This window comes from Myotis myotis, unplaced genomic scaffold (assembly GCF_014108235.1).
Source record: "Myotis myotis isolate mMyoMyo1 unplaced genomic scaffold, mMyoMyo1.p scaffold_m19_p_7, whole genome shotgun sequence".
Taxonomy (NCBI): Eukaryota; Metazoa; Chordata; class Mammalia; order Chiroptera; family Vespertilionidae; genus Myotis; species Myotis myotis.
The window spans coordinates 88,665,952-88,685,884 of record NW_023416379.1 but is presented as its reverse complement, the minus strand read 5'-3'; the positions used below and the strand labels follow the sequence as shown (position 1 = coordinate 88,685,884).

The 19,933-nt window shown below is 53.0% G+C and overlaps 1 protein-coding gene across 4 annotated transcripts in view; it reads left to right on the top strand.

The window, feature by feature from the left end:
* The window catches only part of DAAM2 (dishevelled associated activator of morphogenesis 2), a 105,761-nt gene that overhangs the window by 75,476 nt on the left and 10,352 nt on the right, over nucleotides 1–19,933 (top strand). For 3 of the 4 annotated variants that reach the window (XM_036316377.1, XM_036316379.1, XM_036316380.1), the window contains exons 9-20: nucleotides 777–843; nucleotides 2,067–2,184; nucleotides 4,016–4,154; nucleotides 6,014–6,072; nucleotides 6,208–6,392; nucleotides 6,965–7,261; nucleotides 11,921–12,028; nucleotides 14,262–14,288; nucleotides 15,294–15,400; nucleotides 16,649–16,733; nucleotides 18,282–18,388; nucleotides 18,516–18,604. In XM_036316377.1, the coding sequence (XP_036172270.1) occupies nucleotides 777–843; nucleotides 2,067–2,184; nucleotides 4,016–4,154; nucleotides 6,014–6,072; nucleotides 6,208–6,392; nucleotides 6,965–7,261; nucleotides 11,921–12,028; nucleotides 14,262–14,288; nucleotides 15,294–15,400; nucleotides 16,649–16,733; nucleotides 18,282–18,388; nucleotides 18,516–18,604 (1,388 nt within the window). The remainder of the gene's footprint in view (nucleotides 1–776; nucleotides 844–2,066; nucleotides 2,185–4,015; nucleotides 4,155–6,013; nucleotides 6,073–6,207; nucleotides 6,393–6,964; nucleotides 7,262–11,920; nucleotides 12,029–14,261; nucleotides 14,289–15,293; nucleotides 15,401–16,648; nucleotides 16,734–18,281; nucleotides 18,389–18,515; nucleotides 18,605–19,933) is intronic. The other variant, XM_036316381.1, reaches the window with a different exon arrangement.

Below are 19,933 nucleotides of genomic sequence, written 5' to 3'. Positions count from 1 at the left end.
CAGTACTTCCCCCCTGGGGGGCATTTGGAAACATGTGGGAGTGTTGTTTGGTTTTCGGACTGTCTGGTTGTTAGGGGCCAGAAATGCTGAGTGTCCTACAGGGCGCTCCTGCTCAACAGAAATGGCCCACTCAGAAGACAAGCCATAAAGCCCTTTGTTGGTCAAGGGCACAGTTACATTCCCGTGTGTTACTAGCAGCCCCTCTGGCTCTGTCCCATGGGTACAGGCATTTTATTACACTGGACCTTAAGGGAAAGAGGATGAATCCTTTTTGAAGTGGAGTGGAGAGTGAATGGGTTGGAAAATGACTAAGATTGACCTTGAGGGCTGGCATGGGGACAACATGAGAACACTGGGAAGGTGTATGTAGGACAGTAGTCCCTGACTGGGAGCGATTTTACCCCCACCCCAGGGACATTTGGCAATGCCTGGAGACATTTTTGGTTGTCACAACTGCAGGTGGGGGTGCTATTGGCATATCGTGGGTGGAAGTCAGATGCTGCTGAACCTCCTGCAACTGATATAACCTCCCATAACCAAGGGTAATCCAACCCCGATGTCAATAGTGCTGACACTGAGAAAGCCCTGAGTTGGCCTCCCTGAGGGAGTCTATACAGGGGAGTGCTGCCTACAGACAGCTGCTTCCTTCTGGTTTGGCATTGGCCTCGCCTGAATGAAGCTTTCAGGTTTAGCTGGTGGGGGCTTGAAGGGGCTGTAACCCTTCAAGGATGTCCTGATGCTAATGTCGGCGCTCTCTATGCTCCCATCCTCTCTAGGCATTTGGATTTCTTCGAGATGGTCCGGAATGAGGATGACCTGGAGCTAGCCAGGAGGTTTGACATGGTGAGGCGCCTGCCAGGGTGAGGTGACTATGGCGGTCCAGGTGGCCCCACAGCCGCTTCTGCAGCTCCTGTGCTTGGGGGGTCTAGTGTTGGTTAGGTTCCCTGGTGGGTCCCCCCATGGCCAGGTCCTGTTTCTGGATGCCCGGCAGTATGTTGGTTCTGGTGAGCCTCACCTGTCGGGTTTCACCTGGTAGAGTATTTACCCCCTAGTGCCGTGGTCGGCAAACTGAGGCTCGAGAGCCACATGCGGCTCTTTGGCCCCTTGAGTGTGGCTCTTCCTAAGCCTTAGGAGTACCCTAATTAAGTTAATAACAATGTACTTACCTATATAGTTTAAGTTTAAAAAATTTGGCTCTCAAAAGAAATTTCAGTCATTGTACTGTTGATATTTGGCTCTGTTAACTAATGAGTTTGCCGACCACTGCTAGTGGGTCACAACCCCCAGAGGAAGGATAGACATTCTTTCAGCTGAGTAGTCTCAAATGCTGCTCCTGGACGACTCTCCCCTGCCTTCTAGCAATCCTGTGTCGCCTCCTCCCATCACTCACCAGATCATGCTTAGCAAACAAAATCATATTTTCATTTTAGCCCTAGTAACCCTGAAACACACAGCTCTGCTGCTTAAATTTTGTGCTATAAACCCCCATCCAAACAGAAACCTGCTTTGGGCGGTGCTGCAGTCACAAACCACCAGCCTGTATATTCTCTCAAAGTTCCTGGATTTACAGACACAGAAGCAGGTTAGAGAGGCCGGGCAGCTGGCCTGTTGTCACAACCGGGGAGCAGGCCTGGGGCTGAGCCCAGCGTGAGACCCGTGTGCCACGTGCTTCTTCACTCACCTGTGTCCCTGCTTCCTTCCCTGGGTTTGAATCAGTAGTTCTCAACCAGGGTCGACATGACTTGAGACATTTTTAAGTTGTCACGACTAGTGCAAGGAGGATGCCACTGGCGTCTGATAGACAGAGGCCAGGTTGCTGCCAAACACCCTACAGTGAACAAGGCAGCCCCTACAACAAAAATGACCTGGTCCAAGATGACAATAGGCCGAGGTTAAGAAACCCTGGTTATATAATTAGCTTATCTCCCTCTCGCCCCTGGGCCTGAGGGAGGGGGAGGTGGGCCATCCTGGGGGATGGTGCAGTGGATGGAGGCAGGGTCTTCTCTCCCCTATTCTCTTCCTCACTGTTTCCCCCCAACCAATCACTGCTGCCCCCAAACCCCCAGGTCCACATCGACACCAAGAGTGCTTCCCAGATGTTTGAGCTGATCCACCGGAAGCTGAAGCACACGGAGGCCTACCCCTGCCTGCTGTCTGTCTTGCACCACTGCCTGCAGATGCCCTGTGAGTAGCCAGCACCTGCCACTTCCTCAGCCAGCCCCGGGAGGTCAGGCCAGGACTCAGGCCCCTGCTCTTCCCCCCCTCCTAAGGGCAGGACTTCCACTATCACCTTGGGCAGTTGCTGGACATGGCCCAGAGCAGTGCCAATATCCCAGTCCAACAAACAGTACTTGATCACCATGAAATCAGACAGTTCTGACAGGGGATGAGCAGACTTCTTGGGGAGTTCCAAAAAAGTCTGTGTTTAGGGGATGGCACAGATGTGCAATAAGCAGGCCAATTTTTTGAAAATCAGTTCCTCCAGCCAGTCCTTGCTGGAAGCCACCCTAACACCCTTGCCCCTGCCTCTCTTTTCAAATGTCAGCATCTATGGGAGCAGATGCTAAGCTCTTAAGATCCAAGTGTGCATGGTGACTGCATAAATGACACATAATTATTGATAAGCCACTCCAGCATGCAACTTGAAATTGTACCATTTGGTATCTAAGCTCTTCACAAAATGGAATATTTGGAAAGTCATCGTCAACCTAGACAGACTCTCTTTGCTGGTAGTGAAGGTGGTGGTGGTGGTGATGGTGACAAGGACAGTTTACTGTGTGCCAGCTCTGGGCCAGGTGCGGTGTGAGGTCCTTTGGCACAGTGTCTCTGAACCTCAGAATGATGTACGGAGTGAGCATTACGATCTTGTTTTCAGTGGATGAACTTGAGGCTGAGCCAGTCGTTGCATAGGAAGGAACCTCTGTTTCTTTGGGGTCAGGGCTCTGGATGAAATGTGTTCTGCTTCTGTGAGCCAGTGTCCTGGCTCCACCCTGGTTTCCTGGGTGAAAGGTAAATGGAGCATGACACCACGTGGCGATGCCTGTGTCAGTGGGGTGGTGGAAAAAAAAACAAACAGACGGAAATGCTGGGTTTGGAAACCTCTCAGTTCTTCTCCAAAAGTCAGTGCAGAGGTCTTCATGGAAGACACGGGAAGGTCCTGGGAAACCTGACTTCTGTCCCAAGTCCCTGTGCTTGGTGTCCCATGGGCACGTGTCTGGGTCTCTCTATCTACTTTAGAAGGGGCTTTACAGACATTACCTTCCATCTTGTAGGCATTAATGATTGGACTTCAAGGTCAGGATCACTCTGGTTGACCTTGGTGGTCAGCAGAGATGAAGTATTGGGAATAAAGAACCAATGAAGAGTGTCTATCTCGGAAAAAGTCTATGCCAGCCAGACTATGATTAGAGGGGATGAGAGTGGGACCCCATGAGATCGTACACAACACACAATGCCTTTGCCTTCAGACTTCAGGGTCACCTTCACCAAAACAAACCTTCCTGGGTCCCATCACCACTTCTCCGATCCAGTCTGATTCCCTCTCTGTGCGCACCTGCAATTAGTTTCCATTCATCTTGCTCTGTAGAACAATAGCATAGATATTGCCCTAAAACCTCTTCTGTTTAAAAAATTTCCCTGCAGACTTCCTTATTCAGCCTGTAATATTTTGGAGCAGATTTGCCTTCTGAAAGGCTTTTTTTAAGGTAATTGAAAAAGCAATTTGCATTCCCAAGGCCTACCATGCTTGGGTGCCCACAGGGAAGAAAAGCAGACAGGAAGCATTTCAGAGAAATATGTCCAGAGGTTTGACACAGTCAGAGGGTCAGTCACAGATAATCAAGAAATGGCTGGATTGGAGATTCTCCATCATCAGCAATTGCATTGCCTCCCGCCCCCTTGGGAGCTTGCCAAGGGGGTGGGGGCCATCTCACCAGCCTGGGCTCAGGCAGTGACTCTAGGGTGAGGCTCCAGGGGCTCCAGGGCTCAGTGTAGATGTGATACCTGTGTCCCTCAGACAAGCGGAATGGCGGCTACCTGCAGCAGTGGCAGCTCCTGGACCGCATCCTACAGCAGATTGTCCTCCAGGATGAGCGGGGCGTGGACCCTGACCTGGCTCCCTTGGAGAACTTCAACGTCAAGAACATCGTCAATATGTGAGCAGTGGCGAGCCCTCCCCTGTCTTCCTCCTCCTTCTCATCTCTCTCCTACCTGGGGGTCTCACTCCCCCTCTCACCCCAGACATCTCCACACGGGCCTTGAGCAGCATTGTCCAAAGGAACTCTGAGATCACAGAAGTGGTCCATATCCACCTTGTCCACACGTGGCTGTCGAGCACTGATATGTGGCTGGTGTGACTGAGGAACTGAATTTTACATTGCATTTCCTTTTAATCAAATAACCATATGACATATGGCTAGTGACACCATATTGGACAGCACAGCTGCGGGTTACCTCTCACTGGTCCATTGAGTGGAGTGGTTAGAGGAGGAGTTTAAACTCATCAACACAGAGGAGGAGTCAGCAGGCCATGCCTGTGGGCGAACTCCCCAACTTGTGTTTGTATGGTCCATGAGCTAAGAAGAGATTTTGCACTTTAAAAGGGTTGTTAAAAATACAAGAATCTGCAGCAGAGACTGTACACAGTATGTAAACCTCTGTCCCTTTAGAGGTTTTCCAACCGCTGATGCAGGGCAAGACCATTTAGCCCTGAGGTTATGGGACAAGGATGGCGCAGCCCGAGGCCTTCTGACCTTACAGACTTTGTCTGACCCGGGGTACAGAGGAACACAGAGAGCAAGTTCCAAGTCACATCAATCATATTCAGACCTTATGTTCTGAATATTGATTTTAAGCTTAAACACTGAATTTTAATTTGAAACGTTTATGTATCTTTCAGCATAAATTTTTAATTTTAAACACTGACTTTTAATTTTAAAATTTTAACGTTAAGCTTTTACTTATTTTTCAGTGTAAGTCTGAGCCAGTTGCCCTTAAGGAGATTAAATAGGCTCTCACTGATCTGTTGTATTGCAATTCAACACCAAGCAGAAAATGAATCTTAAACAATCCAGCTACTGCCAACAAACTCTAGAGAGCTGTTGGACCCCAGCTCAGCAGCGCTGTCCTGCTTAATGCTTCCTCACTGTCTGGTCCTGCCCAGCCCCAAGTCAGACCCCAGTCCACCATGCCTCCTGCCCAGTGTCAAGGAACCTGGGTCAAAACTCTCTGAGAGGCTCAAAGAAGCCATTTCACAGATGGTAGTGAAGGAAGTGGCAGCACCGGGGATGATGGCGGTGGTTCTCCCCAAAGAAATCTCTGCCCAAGTTACTTCTCCACACTGTCCCCTGTTTATAGCCTTAGCCTCATTAAGGAGGCCAAGAGTCATGGATCTCACTCTTCCACATTCTCAGGTTTACCAAAGACATGATTACTGGGGCCTCACCTTGGGGTTTCACCTCCCTTGTACCTCGATGTCTAAATGAAAGCTTACTTTTATCCCAGTTGCAAGAGTTTGATACAAATGAGGACTTCTTATAATTTAGACACCCTCCCCGCCTCACCCTCATTCTGTGTTGTTGGAATGGGTGGCCTCTCTCACTCTCACACATTGGTCTTTAGCAGCCTGCACCATGGTAGTGCCAATATTGTGATCTCTGTCAGTGCAAAAACCTGTTTTTACAAAGGGGTACAAATCATTACAGCTAAGGGAAGCCTGAGATTTGAGCCTAGTTCTACCATTAAAATCTTGTCTCCAGTCTCATCTCAGGATTTAACTGTTTCACAAAATAACTGTTTCACAAAGGGGTTAGATTACAGGGCACCTGAGGGTCCTCGTACCTTTCACGGTCCATGGAGAAACACAGTGAGAACTAGGAAGGGATGGGGACCTGGAGGAACATCCGGAGAGTCAAAATCCTGCCCTCCTCGATGTGGCCAGATAGACTGGGGTCCAGGCACCAATGGGAGGTCGAGTGCCAACGTTCAATAGGATCCTCCCTCTGTTCCCCACCAGGCTCATCAATGAGAATGAAGTGAAGCAGTGGCGAGACCAGGCAGAGAAGTTCCGGAAAGGTGAGGAGCTCTGCCTAAACCTGCTACACGCTCCACACACCCTCCCGCTGGCCAGCCCAGGACCCACCTCCCCTGGAGGGGGACACATGCAGACTCACATTCTCTCCATTTCCTCTCCCACCCCACATCATCCAGAACACACGGAACTGGTGAGCAAGTTGGAGAGGAAGGAGCGAGAGTGTGAGACAAAGACTCTGGAGAAGGAAGAGATGATGCGGACGCTGAACAAGATGAAGGACAAGCTGGCCCGAGAGTCCCAGGAGCTGCGCCAGGCTCGGGGACAAGTGGCTGAGCTGGTAGCTCAACTCAGTGAGATCTCAGTACGTGGGCACTCTCCTCTCCTTCCACACAGATGAGCCTAGACCTTCAGGATATGGAGGGAAGAGCAGGTGTGGGGAGGGGCCGAGGATCCCGGGATGAGGGAGAAGAGAGGGGGGCCTCATCCCCGCATAGAGGGGGCTCCTGAAGCTGTAAGGGTGACACCTTTGTGTTACTTAGTAAAAGTAATGCTCCTTCTTCTGGGTGGTGCTGTCCCAGGAAGCACACCTTGGAAGTAGAGTGCAGGTGGGCTTTTGGCTTCCCCGCCCTCAGCAGGTAGTGGCCTACACAACTCTTTGTGTCAACCCTGCCGTTGCATTGTGGCGACTGTGACTTTGCTCAGTGTCTGTGTGTGAGTGTTTGACGTTTGTGTCTATCTATCTGTGGTTGTGTGTGTGGTGGATGTTTGAGATACAGAGAGAAAATGGGAGCTCAGTGTAGGTGGGAGGTAAGAGCAGGATTGGCAGATCTAGTGTAGATAGAGAATAAGAATAAAGAAAGGAATAATAGTGGGACACCTGAAAGGTATCATTGCTGAAGGCTTTGTTCTTCTGATTTTTCTGTCTCCTCACAGACAGGACCTGTATCTTCCCCACCTCCCCCTGGAGGCCCACTTACCTTGACTTCCTCGATGACAACCAATGACCTGCCTCCACCTGCACCCCCTTTACCATTCACTTGCTGTCCCCCACCGCCACCACCCCTTCCACCTGGGGGGCCTCCCACTCCCCCTGGCGCCCCACCTTGCTTCGGCATTGGCCTGCCTGTCCCTCCAGACCCTTTCCCCAGCAGTGATGTCTCACTCAGGAAGAAGTGTGTCCCCCAACCTTCCCACCCGCTGAAGTCCTTCAACTGGGTCAAGCTGAATGAGGTGAGTCACCAGGGGAGGCCAGTGCATCCCTTCTCCTACAGCTGGGGGGCAGTCAGCCCCACTGTTTGGAGATCTATCCCCTGGGCTCTTTCTTTGGTGGGTGTAAGGGTAGACATAGAGGATGCAAAAGATGGGGTTGCTGATGCCAGGCAGCTCACTGTCCACCGGGAAGAACATTCTACCCTGGGAGGACATGGCTCGGCATGTGGTAATGCTTGCATTGCCCAAGCCACCTACAGAAGGAATTTCTGTGTGCTGAGGATTAATGGAGTAATATAGATACAAGAGCATGGACCAAGCAGGGGTTCTTTCTAGATAAGGCAAGGGCTGGACTGGAACCATAAGGACAAGGTGAATCTGAGGAAAAGGGTAGAAGTTCTGGGCAAAGATCTTGGACCAAGGACTGAGATGGTAAAGATCAAGGACTGAAATGAGGCCATGGCAGGGGCTATGACATCCTTGTAATGAAGAATTTGATGCCAAGATATAGCCATTTTGGCATCTTCCCAGGAGAATGGTGCTACTCTCTAGATGGCTCAGCAGTGAGAGGCCCTCACAAATATTACCCACTAATCACCCACTCCAGACCCAAGTGTGGAGTTGACTTCTCTATCGGACGTTCAAGATCACAGAGCATAGATGTCCTGGGTCACATTAGACCCCTAGAAAATGAAGGCCAGTTGCAGCCTGGGTCAAGCCCTGCACCTGGTTCTGTACTGTGTCCTATTAAGAGGATCAGTGACTTTGTCCCTGAGATAAACACATGTAAGGCAATTGGATTCAGTTGGCCTGCCTCACACTCACCCTTCAACAGCAGCTATGATTGGAGCTGAGAGTAATGGGTGCCCTCTGACCTTTGGATCTAGGAAGTGTGTTTGAAGAAACACTTCTAGATCCTGAGGATGGACTGAGGGAGAGGTTCTACCCTCTAACAAGACCAGGTTTGGCTCTAACCGTGTGGCCTGTGAAACCACTCATGTTGTCCACACTCCATTTACTTGTCTGTAAGGTGATCTCTACGATTCCTTCCACCTCTGGTTCTGTGATCCAGGTAGAAACACGATGCATGAGTACAGCCCATTCGTAGTCTCCTGGGCCTCTGATAACACCTTCAACCTGAGTTATTAAAACTTTAGAGCCACCTCTTAGCAGCATGTTGAAGAAACACTGTTGAAGTCAGTGGCAGCTGCATTGCACAGTTGTGCCCTGTGCATGCTTCTCCATGGTTACGAGGCAAGGCAGGAAGGCAAGGGCATGGGAGCTGGCAGCCAGCTCTGCAGGACCAGAGGCCAGAGGCTGGGTGGGCATGTTCATTGTCCATAATCAGAAATGATGTTTTTAAATTGTCGTAAAAAAAGATATAATCTGCATCTCCTATACTTACAACTTTAAATTTATGGTTTTAAAATGTCACGAAAAGTTGATTAGGTACCTTAGCAATTAAGGAATACAGACAAGGCAAAACATTTTTGCAACATTTTTATCATCTAGAGCTTTGTGCCTAGGATTTTCTCCGGGGTCCAGTACTAATAAAGCCTACCGAATTCCTCAGGGCCCCAGCGCAGGCCAGTTTCATTCCTAGACTGGAAAGCACCGTTTTGGTGGAATAGGCATCGGGGAGCAGTCCTGGGAGCTGCAGACGTTTCTTAGCCGGGGTGGGTGGCGGGGAGTCAAATAATGTTTTGTGAACCTATTATCCCAGCCACAAGCTTTGACTTGTATGACGAGGGGTCATTTCATCGTGTGGGCTTCAGGCTCTTGACCTGTAAGATGAGGGTAATTATGAAATCCATAGCAAAGGTGGTTTTAATACATATAAAGTACGTGCCCAGTGACTAACACAGAGGAAGTTGTAATATTAATAGTAATAATAGACTGGTTATTGGTGGCACTGCCATGTGTGCTTTGAGTCTGTTATCTCACTTCATCTACACTTCAGCTCAGTAAGGAAGCACCATTGAGATTCGGTTTCCCCTCCCCCCCGCCCCCCTAACATGAGAAGAGAACAGTCCCCGTCCATTTGCCAGTGGTCCCATGGAGTGATGAGATAGGGACAGAGCAAGCCAGCCTGGTCTCACTGACCCCACATGCTCCTTGAGAGAAACAGTGGCATGCGCGTTGAGAAAGATTTCCCTGGCTTACACAAGATGTCCCCGAGGGGCAGAAGCTCCAGGAATCTAGGCCGCAGGTGATGGGGCCTTGGCCAGAGTGGCAGCAAAACTAAATCTGGGGATGATGATGCATGGCCGGCACATCGGGGTAACTTGGTGGATGTAGGGTGTGGAGAACACTGGAATAGCCGTGCCCCTGTCCGGCTGCAGACTCGGCGCACCCCACCGGGCGTTCCTGTGGCGAATACGGGGGAGGGCGGGCGTTTGGGAAGACACGCGGAGAGGCTGGCCCTCAGTCTGTTGTCTCTTCCTAGCGCTCAGCATCCCACCCTCTCAATCCGCCCCTTTTCTCATCCTGGCCTCACCGGGAATGGGGAGCAATGGGAGGCTTCACCGCTCTGAGCTTTCCCAGTGTGCCCACCTGCCCCCCAGGCCTGGGTTTAGGTGGGGACCGAATTAGAAGTTTCTCTCCCCTGCCTGCCCCAATTCCATTCCTGCTATCTCCTCTCTGCTACTACCTTCCCCATTCCAGGAGCCTGGCCCCTCTCCCCAGGTCCCTTCCTCTTCCCCGACCCCACGTGTGCTCCTGTGCGTACACACACACACACACACACACACACACACACACACACACAGTGGCTGCTTCTGCCATGAAAAGAATGCGTCTGTGTTGGGTTTGGCCAGTTGCCTGTATCCCTTGCCGCTCCAAGCTTCCCAGCCCGGCATTCCACAAGAGGGTCCCCGGCCTTAGGAAGGCCACAGGAATGCCCCCACCCCCTGCTCTGGCCTAGCCTCCCCTTTTCCAGAGTTTAAGAAAATAAACGTGAGTGAAAGGTATGTTTCTCTCTCCAAGACTTGCTGTGGGGGAGGTGGGGGAGAAGGCGGGGGCATTAGGAAAGCTCCCCAGCTGCCCTGCAGCCAGAGGACGGTGGGAGGCGCTACCTGAAAAGTCAGCAAAGATGTAGGTGAGGTGGGTTCTTGGAGGAGGGGGTGGAGCACCTGCAGGGAGGACCTCTGGTGCACCCTCTAGGCCAGGGATGGGCAACCTTTTTGTGAGTGTGTGCCAAAACCAGCAAAATCTCTGACTCAAAATTCTTCTGCATGCCAACCCTAATTTTTTGAGAACATGTTACGCCTACTTGATACCTCTTAAGGTGTACGTATGTGAAGAACCTTGAAGAAATAATAAAATTCATTCAAGTGACAAAAACACAGTATATGATGATGAAAAATACATTTATTTTTTAATGTATACATGTACACTGATAGTCTGACAGAAAACTTTATGACTCCCTTTGATATTACCAGTGGGACTTTTGCTGCTGCATCACTGATGACAGAGATTTTACATTAGGTTTATATTTCGTGACCTTCAGAGATATGCATGAGCCCTACTTTCATCCATCAGGCTACTCCTATTACGAGACTTAACAAAATTCATCAGTGAGAACAAAGATTCACAAGCGTATGTGGATGAAACCAAAACACTGGTCGGATCTTGGAAGGCAGGGAGAGTTAAGGCAGAGGCATAGAAATTGCTCTTCCCCTCTCTCGTCAATCCATGTCTATGGTCTTTAAGATAACCTGTTATGTAAAATTATTTATTTATCTAAGATGCACCTGCACTGAATTTATCTGAAAAATAAAAATGTCAATATTAAGAAAAAATTGTAAATGGAAGATTATAAGAGAGGGTTTCGCGTGCCAGCAAAAGTTACTGGCGTGCCATGTTTGGCACGCGTGCCAGGGGTTGCCCACCCCTGCTCTAAGCCATCCTCAGGTGTCACAAGACCACTGGAGTGGCCTGGCTTGGCTGGCAGCTCCTCCCCAGAGGCTGACAGCTTCTTCCAAGGCCCCTGAGGTGGGGTTCACTGCAAGGGTCCTAACAGAGGTGGACGGGGCCTATGGTGAGGGGCTGTGGAATGTAAACTCCTGGGTCCTTCCCAGTCATAAGCTACGGGCCATCTTCCCTGGGTCTGACCAACAGGAAATTGTGGCAGAGTCTTGGCCCAGGCAGTCACTGGAGGGGACAGGATGTCCCAGCCTTTGACATTGATCCGCTTTCTGGGAATCTGGGAAAGTGGGAGGAAGACCCCTGGGAGAGAAAATGACCATATCAGATGCAGGAAATACCGTTGGCGCTAAGGATGCCAGGATCCCCAATATGTGTGGACACTCTTCCTGCCTCTGACCCCACCAGCCCGCCTTCAGGGGGAGGCCCTGAGAGCGCTGGCTCAGCTTGGCTTTTCTGGAAGGAGTTTCATACTCGCCCATCCCTCGCTCGGCTCACCCGCCGATTTCTGTAACGTGCTTACACGTGGCCCCACCTGGATGGGCGGGGAAGGAGGTTGTCTCTGGCCTCTACTCTGGGGCCAAGCATTGAGAAAGGGTGGAGGTTAGAGGGGAGGATGACCCCCTTCTGAGGGCCTGGCCGCCTGGCTGTCAGGATGTGTGCCCCTGGGGGCAGGTGGGGGTAGGGAGGCACCAGCCATCTCCACAGAGAAGGAAGTGAGTCAACCATGGGTGTCCTCCCCGCCCCGAATCTTAGGAGCGTGTCCCTGGCACCGTATGGAATGAGATTGATGACATGCAGATATTTCGGATTCTGGACCTACAGGACTTTGAGAAAATGTTCTCAGCCTATCAGAGGCACCAGGTAAGACCCTGCCCCTCGAGCCTCTTGGATCTTGACTTTTAGCCTTGACTTCACATTTGCGCTTTACTACACCCACAGTGTCTGACACATAGCCCCTCCCTCCCTCCATCCTTCCCTCCTGAATGTATTGAATGATTTGATCCTTTGCCAGGCCCCATGTGCTTGCTGGGAACATAGATATGAAGTGGAGGCGTGCAGTGCAGGAGGGGAGACATCCCATAGTATTACAGTTTGTAGTCACACATCAAGTGATGAATGAGCATGTGTTGGTTTCTCTCTCTCGTCCTGGAGCACTGGAGGTGGAGTCCGAGGGCCTGGCCACTGCTGATCCTGCTCTTTCTTTGGCCACAGGATTTAGGGACTGTATCTAAAAGGCATTTTAACTTTTCAAACTATTTTCTCTACATACTCTCATCTCTCAACACCCCCAAGAGTCAGGGAGCAGAGGATGCTAACGTTCAAGGTCATGTTAGGGGTTGAGGCTGGACCAGGCCCGGGCAGGCAGGCAGAGGCCCTGGGCCTTGCTCTGCAGGCGCTGGGTACAGATGGCTGATGAGTAAGCAGCATTAGGGGAGTGGGGTTGGGGGCAGAATACAGGGCATTCCTGAGCCAGGGATCTTAACTGTGCCGAGTGCCTGTGGGATTGCCAAAAATGCAGGTTCTTGGACCGCATCCTCATGTGAATGTGAGTCAGGAAATGAGTTGGGGCCCAGGAATCTGCATTGCAGTGGCACATCTGGGGGCTGCCCCCAAGTCCAGTTGGGCATTACCAGCCCAGGCCTGGAAGGGTTTGCTTTCTCTCTGGCCTGCCTCCAGGGGCTGTTTCTGCTCAGGGCTGTGCTCTTTTCTTCCGTGTTTTCTCTGCTGAGCCCAGGGTCCCAGCCTGAGGACTCCCCAGGTGCCACTGATGGGGCTGTGCCCTCCTGGGCCCTGGGCAGCGGCTGCATGTAGTGACCAGGCTCCCCACTTCTTCCTGCCAAGTCCAGGCCCGAGGCTGACCCTTCCTGAGGGCAGTGGGGGCTGAGGGCATGTGTCCCTGCTCCCAGGGGACTAGCCAAAGGGGCGGGGGCAGGGCTCTGGCCTGTTTGGGGGTTCTAGAAAAGCCAGATGGCTGTTTATGTCATTTAAATGTGGGTGCTGAAGGCATCTGCTTGCAGGAGGCATTTTCAGCCCTTGCTTGTGCCAGGCTGCATGGGCACAGGCAGCAACTGGAGGCATCCTGAGTGCCTGGTGCTCCTGCATGTCAGTGCTCCAGGGGGGCCTGGGGATGCAGGGAGTGCCTGCAAGGGGTGTCATTCCTGCAAAGATGCTCCGTCTACTTTGAGCATCATCTCCGGATCCGGAGGCAGGGCTGGGACGGGGGGCAGTAGGGAAAGAGGGGCTGTGGGGGTGAGGACAGGCTGGGTTTGGGGCTCCCCATTTGGTGAGTAGAGAAGAGTTAGACAGAAAGCCCCCTGGTCTGTCTTCCTCTCCCTCTGCTACCCCCTTCCCCCCGCTGCTCTGAGCACACTCAGTCCAGCACGCTGTCTGGGCACAAAATTCACCCAGGCCAAGTGGTTGGGGTTAAATTCACAGCAGCAGAGCCGGTCGCCTCCTCTTGCTGTCGGGGGACCTGGGTGGTTGTGGGCGGAGGGAGGGCCTATGCGCTGTGGGTCTCCCTCTCTGCCCCACATGGGCCCTGACTTAGTGATTTCAGCTCATCAGGGTCAGGAAGGGAGAACCAGGGGTGAGCTCTGCCTCCTCAACTCCCCTGAGAGATTCAAAGACCGATGAGGGGCAAGGGACAGGGAACAGAATTCAGGGACACCTGCTTCCCTCTGCCTCAAGGAACACAACTTCCACAGGGCCTGGCTCAAGTTCCCTGTGTTTCCTCCTCCGTTTAGGAAGTTTAACTCATGGGGTGGAGATTCCAGGCAGAGGAGAGGGACGCCTGGGACCAGCAGCTGGGGTTGGTGGGCCTCAGTGGGGAGTGGCGGGGTCCTCTGCACCCAGGACCTGTAGGGGGCACTGCCTGTCCTCCGCTGAGTTTGGCTTGGGGGTGCATGTCTGCTAGAAGCTGCTCCTATGCGTGCTCCTCCCCGGCCCCCCCTCCAGCCAGGAGTCTGGTTGGGATGGAGCAGCAGAGTAGAGATGAGGGGCCCCATGTCTCCCCTCCTCTCCCTGGGTCCCTGGGCCTCTTGGCTAACGTTGTGCATGTTTAATCCTCTGTTGGCTGTGGCTGCTGCCTGCCTAGGAGCTGATTACTAATACTTCTCAACAGGTGAGTCACTGAGGGGCCTGGATGCTCTGACCTTTAACTACTCCCCCAGGCTGCTGCCTGGCCCTGGGCCCCGAGGAGCAGGCCTGTCCTTATTACCTTCTGTCTCATTCCCCGTTGATACAGGGTGGCCTGGGGAGGTCCCCAAAGAGAAAGCGAAATGTAGGAGAGGGCTTAGCACTAGCAGACCCGGCCCGCGGTGGAGAGAATGGGCACGGGAGTGAGGAGGAAGCTCCTGGTCTGTTGCCCACCCCCCCAGGAGGGGGGCACCAGGCCGTCCTGTAGGACTGAGCAGACTGGGCACAGCTCGCAGAGGTGGCCATGTGAGTGGCGGCTCCTGCAGGCGCACAGCATGGAGCATGTACTTGGAGGCAGCTCCCAGGATAGAAGCTCATTAGGGGCTCAGAGAAGGTAGGGGGTGGGGGTGAGGGTGGGGGGGTGGTCTTTGATTTTTTGGGAATGCACCTGCTAGAACCTCCAAGGAGAGAATTCTACAGGGAATTCTGCCTGTTTCCCCACCTCTGAACATGTGGATGCCCTCTCCCCAGAGGACATTGGGCCGGTCCTGAAGTCTCCAGGAGTCCAGGGACTGTGACCTTGTGGGGACTTAGAACCAGCTTCTTACATTTTGGGGAGTTTGGGTGGGGCGGTGGGAGTGGGGGTGGAGTCTCTGGGGATGTGTAGATCCTATGACATTCCCGCAGCCATAGGGATCAGTGTCTCCCTCCATCGGAACAGCTCCTCTCTAGTTTGCCCAGAGAGGGCCATCTCTAAAAAGGGCTCTTCATTGCCCCCAACTCATCCTAGCCCAGGGTGAAGTCCCAGGTGCCTCCTACTGGGTCAGGAATGACCCACCCTCCTCTCTCCCCAGCCTTTTCCTCTCGCTTTCTCTCACACCAGGAGCCTGGCCTGCTTGGTAGGGGGGCGGCTCCTTCAGGGGGCGGGGCGGAGAGTAGAGGTTTGGGGGAGACACACACCTCACCTTTCTGACTGGCTTGTTGGTTGCAGAAAGAGTTGGGCTCCACAGAGGACATCTACCTGGCCTCCCGCAAGGTCAAAGAGCTGTCGGTCATTGATGGCCGGAGGGCACAGAACTGCATCATCCTGCTCTCCAAGTAAGTGCTTGCACAGCGTGTGGGGTCCCGCCCGGCCTGGGGGGCCTGCCCAGCCCTGGGGGGCCTGCCCCAGGATACCTTCCTGGTGGGAAGGGCTGGGCCCCCAGGACGCAGAGGACTGAGATGGGTCGTGTGGAGGGAGATGGTGGACTTGAATGCCTGGGGGAAGTAGGTGGTCGAGGACTGGGGTGACAGCAGTCTCTGGCCTCCCCTGTCCGCTGCCCACTGGGAAAGGGGACAAGGCCCCGATCTAGAACCCTCCCCGGGAACCCATGTCAGCAGCGTGGGGCTCTGCACACAGGAAACTGCCCCAGCTCGAGGCTCCTGACCAGCCTGGTCAGCGTCTGCTGGTGGAGTGGCTCTGAGCCCATGGAGGCCCCCAGGCTCAGGCCACGAAGCAGCATGATCTCAGCCCCCAAGCATTTCCCGTGGCTGCAGAACAAACAGGGCAGTATGTGCACCAACAGCACAGCTTCTGTGCGGGGCCTCCCGCCTGGGCCAGGGTCAGAGGGCACCGCCTCCCAGACTATTCTTAGTGCTGCCCCAGCCGTCCCTGGGACACCCACCCCTCCTTCCCTCCCACAAGGCCCAGGCCTCTGTTCCTCCCCCTTGCTGGTGGGGCAGAGGTCTGTACCCCAGGCTCCCATTGGCTGAGTGCCTGGAGGGGCTGGGAAGGTGTGTGTGTGTGTGTGTGTGTGTGTGTGTGTGTGTGTGTGACGGGGGTGGGCTCCTCCCTCCCCCCCCAAACCCCCCCCAGACAGCAAGCGGATAAGCCGGATTGAACAGCTGTGCGGGAGCTGAGGCTGTGCCAGACTGAGGCTGTTCTGTCTGCCGAGAATGAGGGAAGCAGGAAGCTGCCCCTTAGAGGCCTGCCCTCCTCCCGCGCTCCCAGGGAGATGCTGCGGGCATCTTAGGCAGGAGGAGGAGGAGGAAGATCAGAACCCTTCTCCCCGTGTCTCAGGCTGCACCCAAGATGTCCCTTTACTCCCAACCGCCCCTGTCCCCCTGTCAGCCCCCACGGAGACTCAGGCACAGACCGGAGACGCATCGGCAGAGGCGAAAAGACCTCGTTGTTGAGCTTAGGGAGTGAACCAAGTTAGTGTAGTCTGAGGAGGCTTTGCCAGAGCTGGGGAGGACTCTCCAAGGTGCTCCGTGCTCTACGTTCCGTGAGGGAGGAGGGAGAAGTGAGCGGGGTCTGTCCCGAGCGGACACCCACCACCAGGCTGCTCAGGGCTGGGCTCTGCCTAGGTTGAAGCTGTCTAACGAGGAGATCCGCCAGGCCGTCCTGAAGATGGACGAGCAGGAGGACCTCGCCAAGGACATGCTGGAGCAGGTGAGCCCCTCAAGGGGAGGCAGCGAACCCCTTCCCGACAGCCCCCCAGAGACCCAGTGGTCCAGGAGAAATCAGACTGGAGGCTGGAGGAGTGGCAGAGAGGTTTCTGGAAACTTCCCTCAGCCAACCCACACCACCATTAACTGACTTCATTAAACTCCTGAACGCTGTTCATCCAAGGCACTGCTGTATTACATTATTCTATATTAGAGCAAAAAGACAAGCCAAACCTTAGAGCAGTGACGGCGAGCCTTTTGAGCTCGGCGTGTCAGCATTTTGAAAAATCCTAACTTAACTCTGGTGCCGTGTCACATATAGAAATTTTTTGATATTTGCAACCATAGTAAAACAAAGATTTATATTTTTGATATTTATTTTATATATTGAAATGCCATTTAACAAAGAAAAATCAACCAAAAAAATGAGTTCACGTGTCACCTCTGACAAGCATGTCAGGTTTGCCATCACTGCCTTAGAAGATGTTTGCCGTCGGTATATCAAGCAAAGACCTCATGTTTAGAATAAAGAACTCTACAAACCAGTGAGAATATGGCAAACGACGGCACTTAAAAATGAGCAAAAACTTCATGAAGGAGAATTTCTAAGTGGCTCCTATTGGTCATCAGAGAAACAGGGTCGATGTGGGTGTGTGCGGTGGCCCCACGTACCCACCAGAATAGCTAAGATTAGAAAGACAGACCATCCAAGTGTGGGCTGGGAGGGGAAGTGATGGGAGTTCTCGTTCCAGGCAGTCATCTGGAAAAGCACTTGGCAGGGCACACAGAGGCCACACACACCTGCCCAATTGCCCAGCAGCCCCCCTCCTAGGGATACACTCAGAACACCACCCCCCCCCCCCCCCCCCCCCCGTGAGCGGCCCTTACAGCGTGGATGAATCTCAGACACTGTATTGAGTGAAAGGAGGCAGACACTAAAGGGAACACACACCTTGAGTCCATTTATAAGAAGTTCAAGAATAGGCACATCCACCCTAAGGTGACAAACTTCAGCCGAGAGGCTGTGTTGTGGGGTGGGTGGGGGGAGGAGCTGGCTGCTTAAAGTGACACAAGGGAACTTTCTGGCGGGATGGAAATCTGCATCTTGTCTGGGTGGTGGCGGGTAGCTTTGTAAAACTCATTGACCTGCACATTTAAAAGGGGCATGTTCTTCTCTCTCTCTCTCTCTCTCTCTCTCTCTCTCTCTCTCTCTCTCTCTATATATATATATATATATATATATATATATATATCCTCAATAAAGGTTTCAAAAGAAGAAAGTCACTGAACTGTATAATTAAGAATAATGTACTTTGCTCTATGTAAGTTATTTCTTAATTTTAAAAAAGTAAAGGAAGGAAGGAAGGAAGGAAGGCAGGCAGGCTAGAATCAAGTGCCCTGTGGTTCCTTTCGGGCAGATGAAATGCAGACCATCCGCAGAGGATGCCTGTGTCTTAAGGGGACGCCTCCTGGGTTGAGCCTGTCAGTGTGGGCTTCCGTGTGCTGTGCCGCCGTACCAGCTTCCTGTCTGACCTCCACCTGCTCTTTGCAGCTCCTCAAGTTCGTCCCGGAGAAGAGTGACATTGACCTCCTCGAGGAGCACAAGCATGAGATCGAGCGGATGGCCCGCGCTGACCGCTTCCTCTATGAAATGAGCAGGTCGGCCGCGGGTGTGGCGGGAGGGGTGGGGGAAGGCTGGCTGAGGAGGGGCCTGGCTGGCTTCTGGGGCTGGGGCTGGGGCCAGGCCGGAGGGGGGCCGCCTATGACGTAGCCTCCCCATCCACAGGATCGACCACTACCAGCAGCGCCTGCAGGCCCTCTTCTTCAAGAAGAAGTTCCAGGAGCGGCTGGCGGAGGCCAAGCCCAAAGTGGAAGGTAGGGCTGAGGGGGTGGAGGAAGCCAGAGAGGAGAGGCATCTGGGGAGGCTGGGGAGGGAGTCCAGGAACAGGCAGAGGAAAATCCCCCCCAAATCCAAAACCAAACTCTAATGCTGATTTTGTAGATATTATATGCACTTGTGTATGTTGGCTCATGTGCCACGCACGGACACATTTCCTGTGCCTCCGCATGCAGACTCGCTAGGGCGGAGGATCTGTGACATCTGCCCCAGCGTGGGATAGAGATGCTGAAAGCTACCTGTGGTCAACCATGGTCCAAAAATATTAAACGGAAGGTTGCAGAAACAGACAATTCTTAAGTTTTAAATTGTGTGCTTTTCTGAGTATCATTAGGAACTCTCATACCATTCCCCTCCATTCCGCCTGGGGCGTGAACTATCCCTTTGTCCAGAATATCCAGGGCTGTAAACACTCCCCCTCATTAGTCACCAAGTAGCCGTCTCCATGATCAGAGAGAGAGGCCGTGTTCACATAACTTATTGCTGTAATTGTCCTAATGTACTATTGGTTATTGTTCACCTCTTCCTGTGCCTAATTTATACATTAACCTTTATCGTAAGTAGTACTTACAGGAGGAATCACAGTATGATGGGGTTCGGTACTGTCCTTGGTTTCGGGCATCCACTGGGGGTTTTGGAACGGAACCCCCACAGATAAGGGGGGGCCATGTAATAGCAAGCACCGAGAACAGTTCCTGGCATGCTTTGGCCGCATCAACCTTGACCCTGCGGGAGAGATGCTCAGCTCATGGGAGACTACAGAGCACATTGTTTCAAGTGTGAGCTACTGGAAAGGAGGAAATGGGCAAGGTGATCCCGGGCGGTGCCTGGTTTCCTGGGTGCGAGAACCCCGCCCTACACCGACAGGCTTTTCCAGAGGAGCCCTTGGTTATTAAATGAGAACCATGTGCCAAGCGCTGTATGAAACACTCCACGCGGCTGGGCTCATGGTCCTCACCACAACCCTGCGGGGGCAGAGCTCTCACCTCTGAGATGATCGGGACATGTTGCCTTAGGCCACGTGACTGGGGCCTGGTGGAGTCAGGATTGGAACACAATGTCGTTCTTCAAAATCCATCCCCTCGTTCTCCTCCTGGTGTACTCCCCAGAGGGTGGCAGAGACGGAGGTGGAGGGGCAGGAGGGGGAGAGGAAGGTGGTCAGGATGGTGAGTAGCCATGGGGATGGGAGGGGGATGCAGGCCAGGCTGTGAGGCTCATTGGTGGTGAGGACAGGGTCAGTGACGCGAACTAGGGAGCCGGTGTCCAGGATGCTGAGGGGGACCGGCTGGGGGCAGAGCATGGGCCCC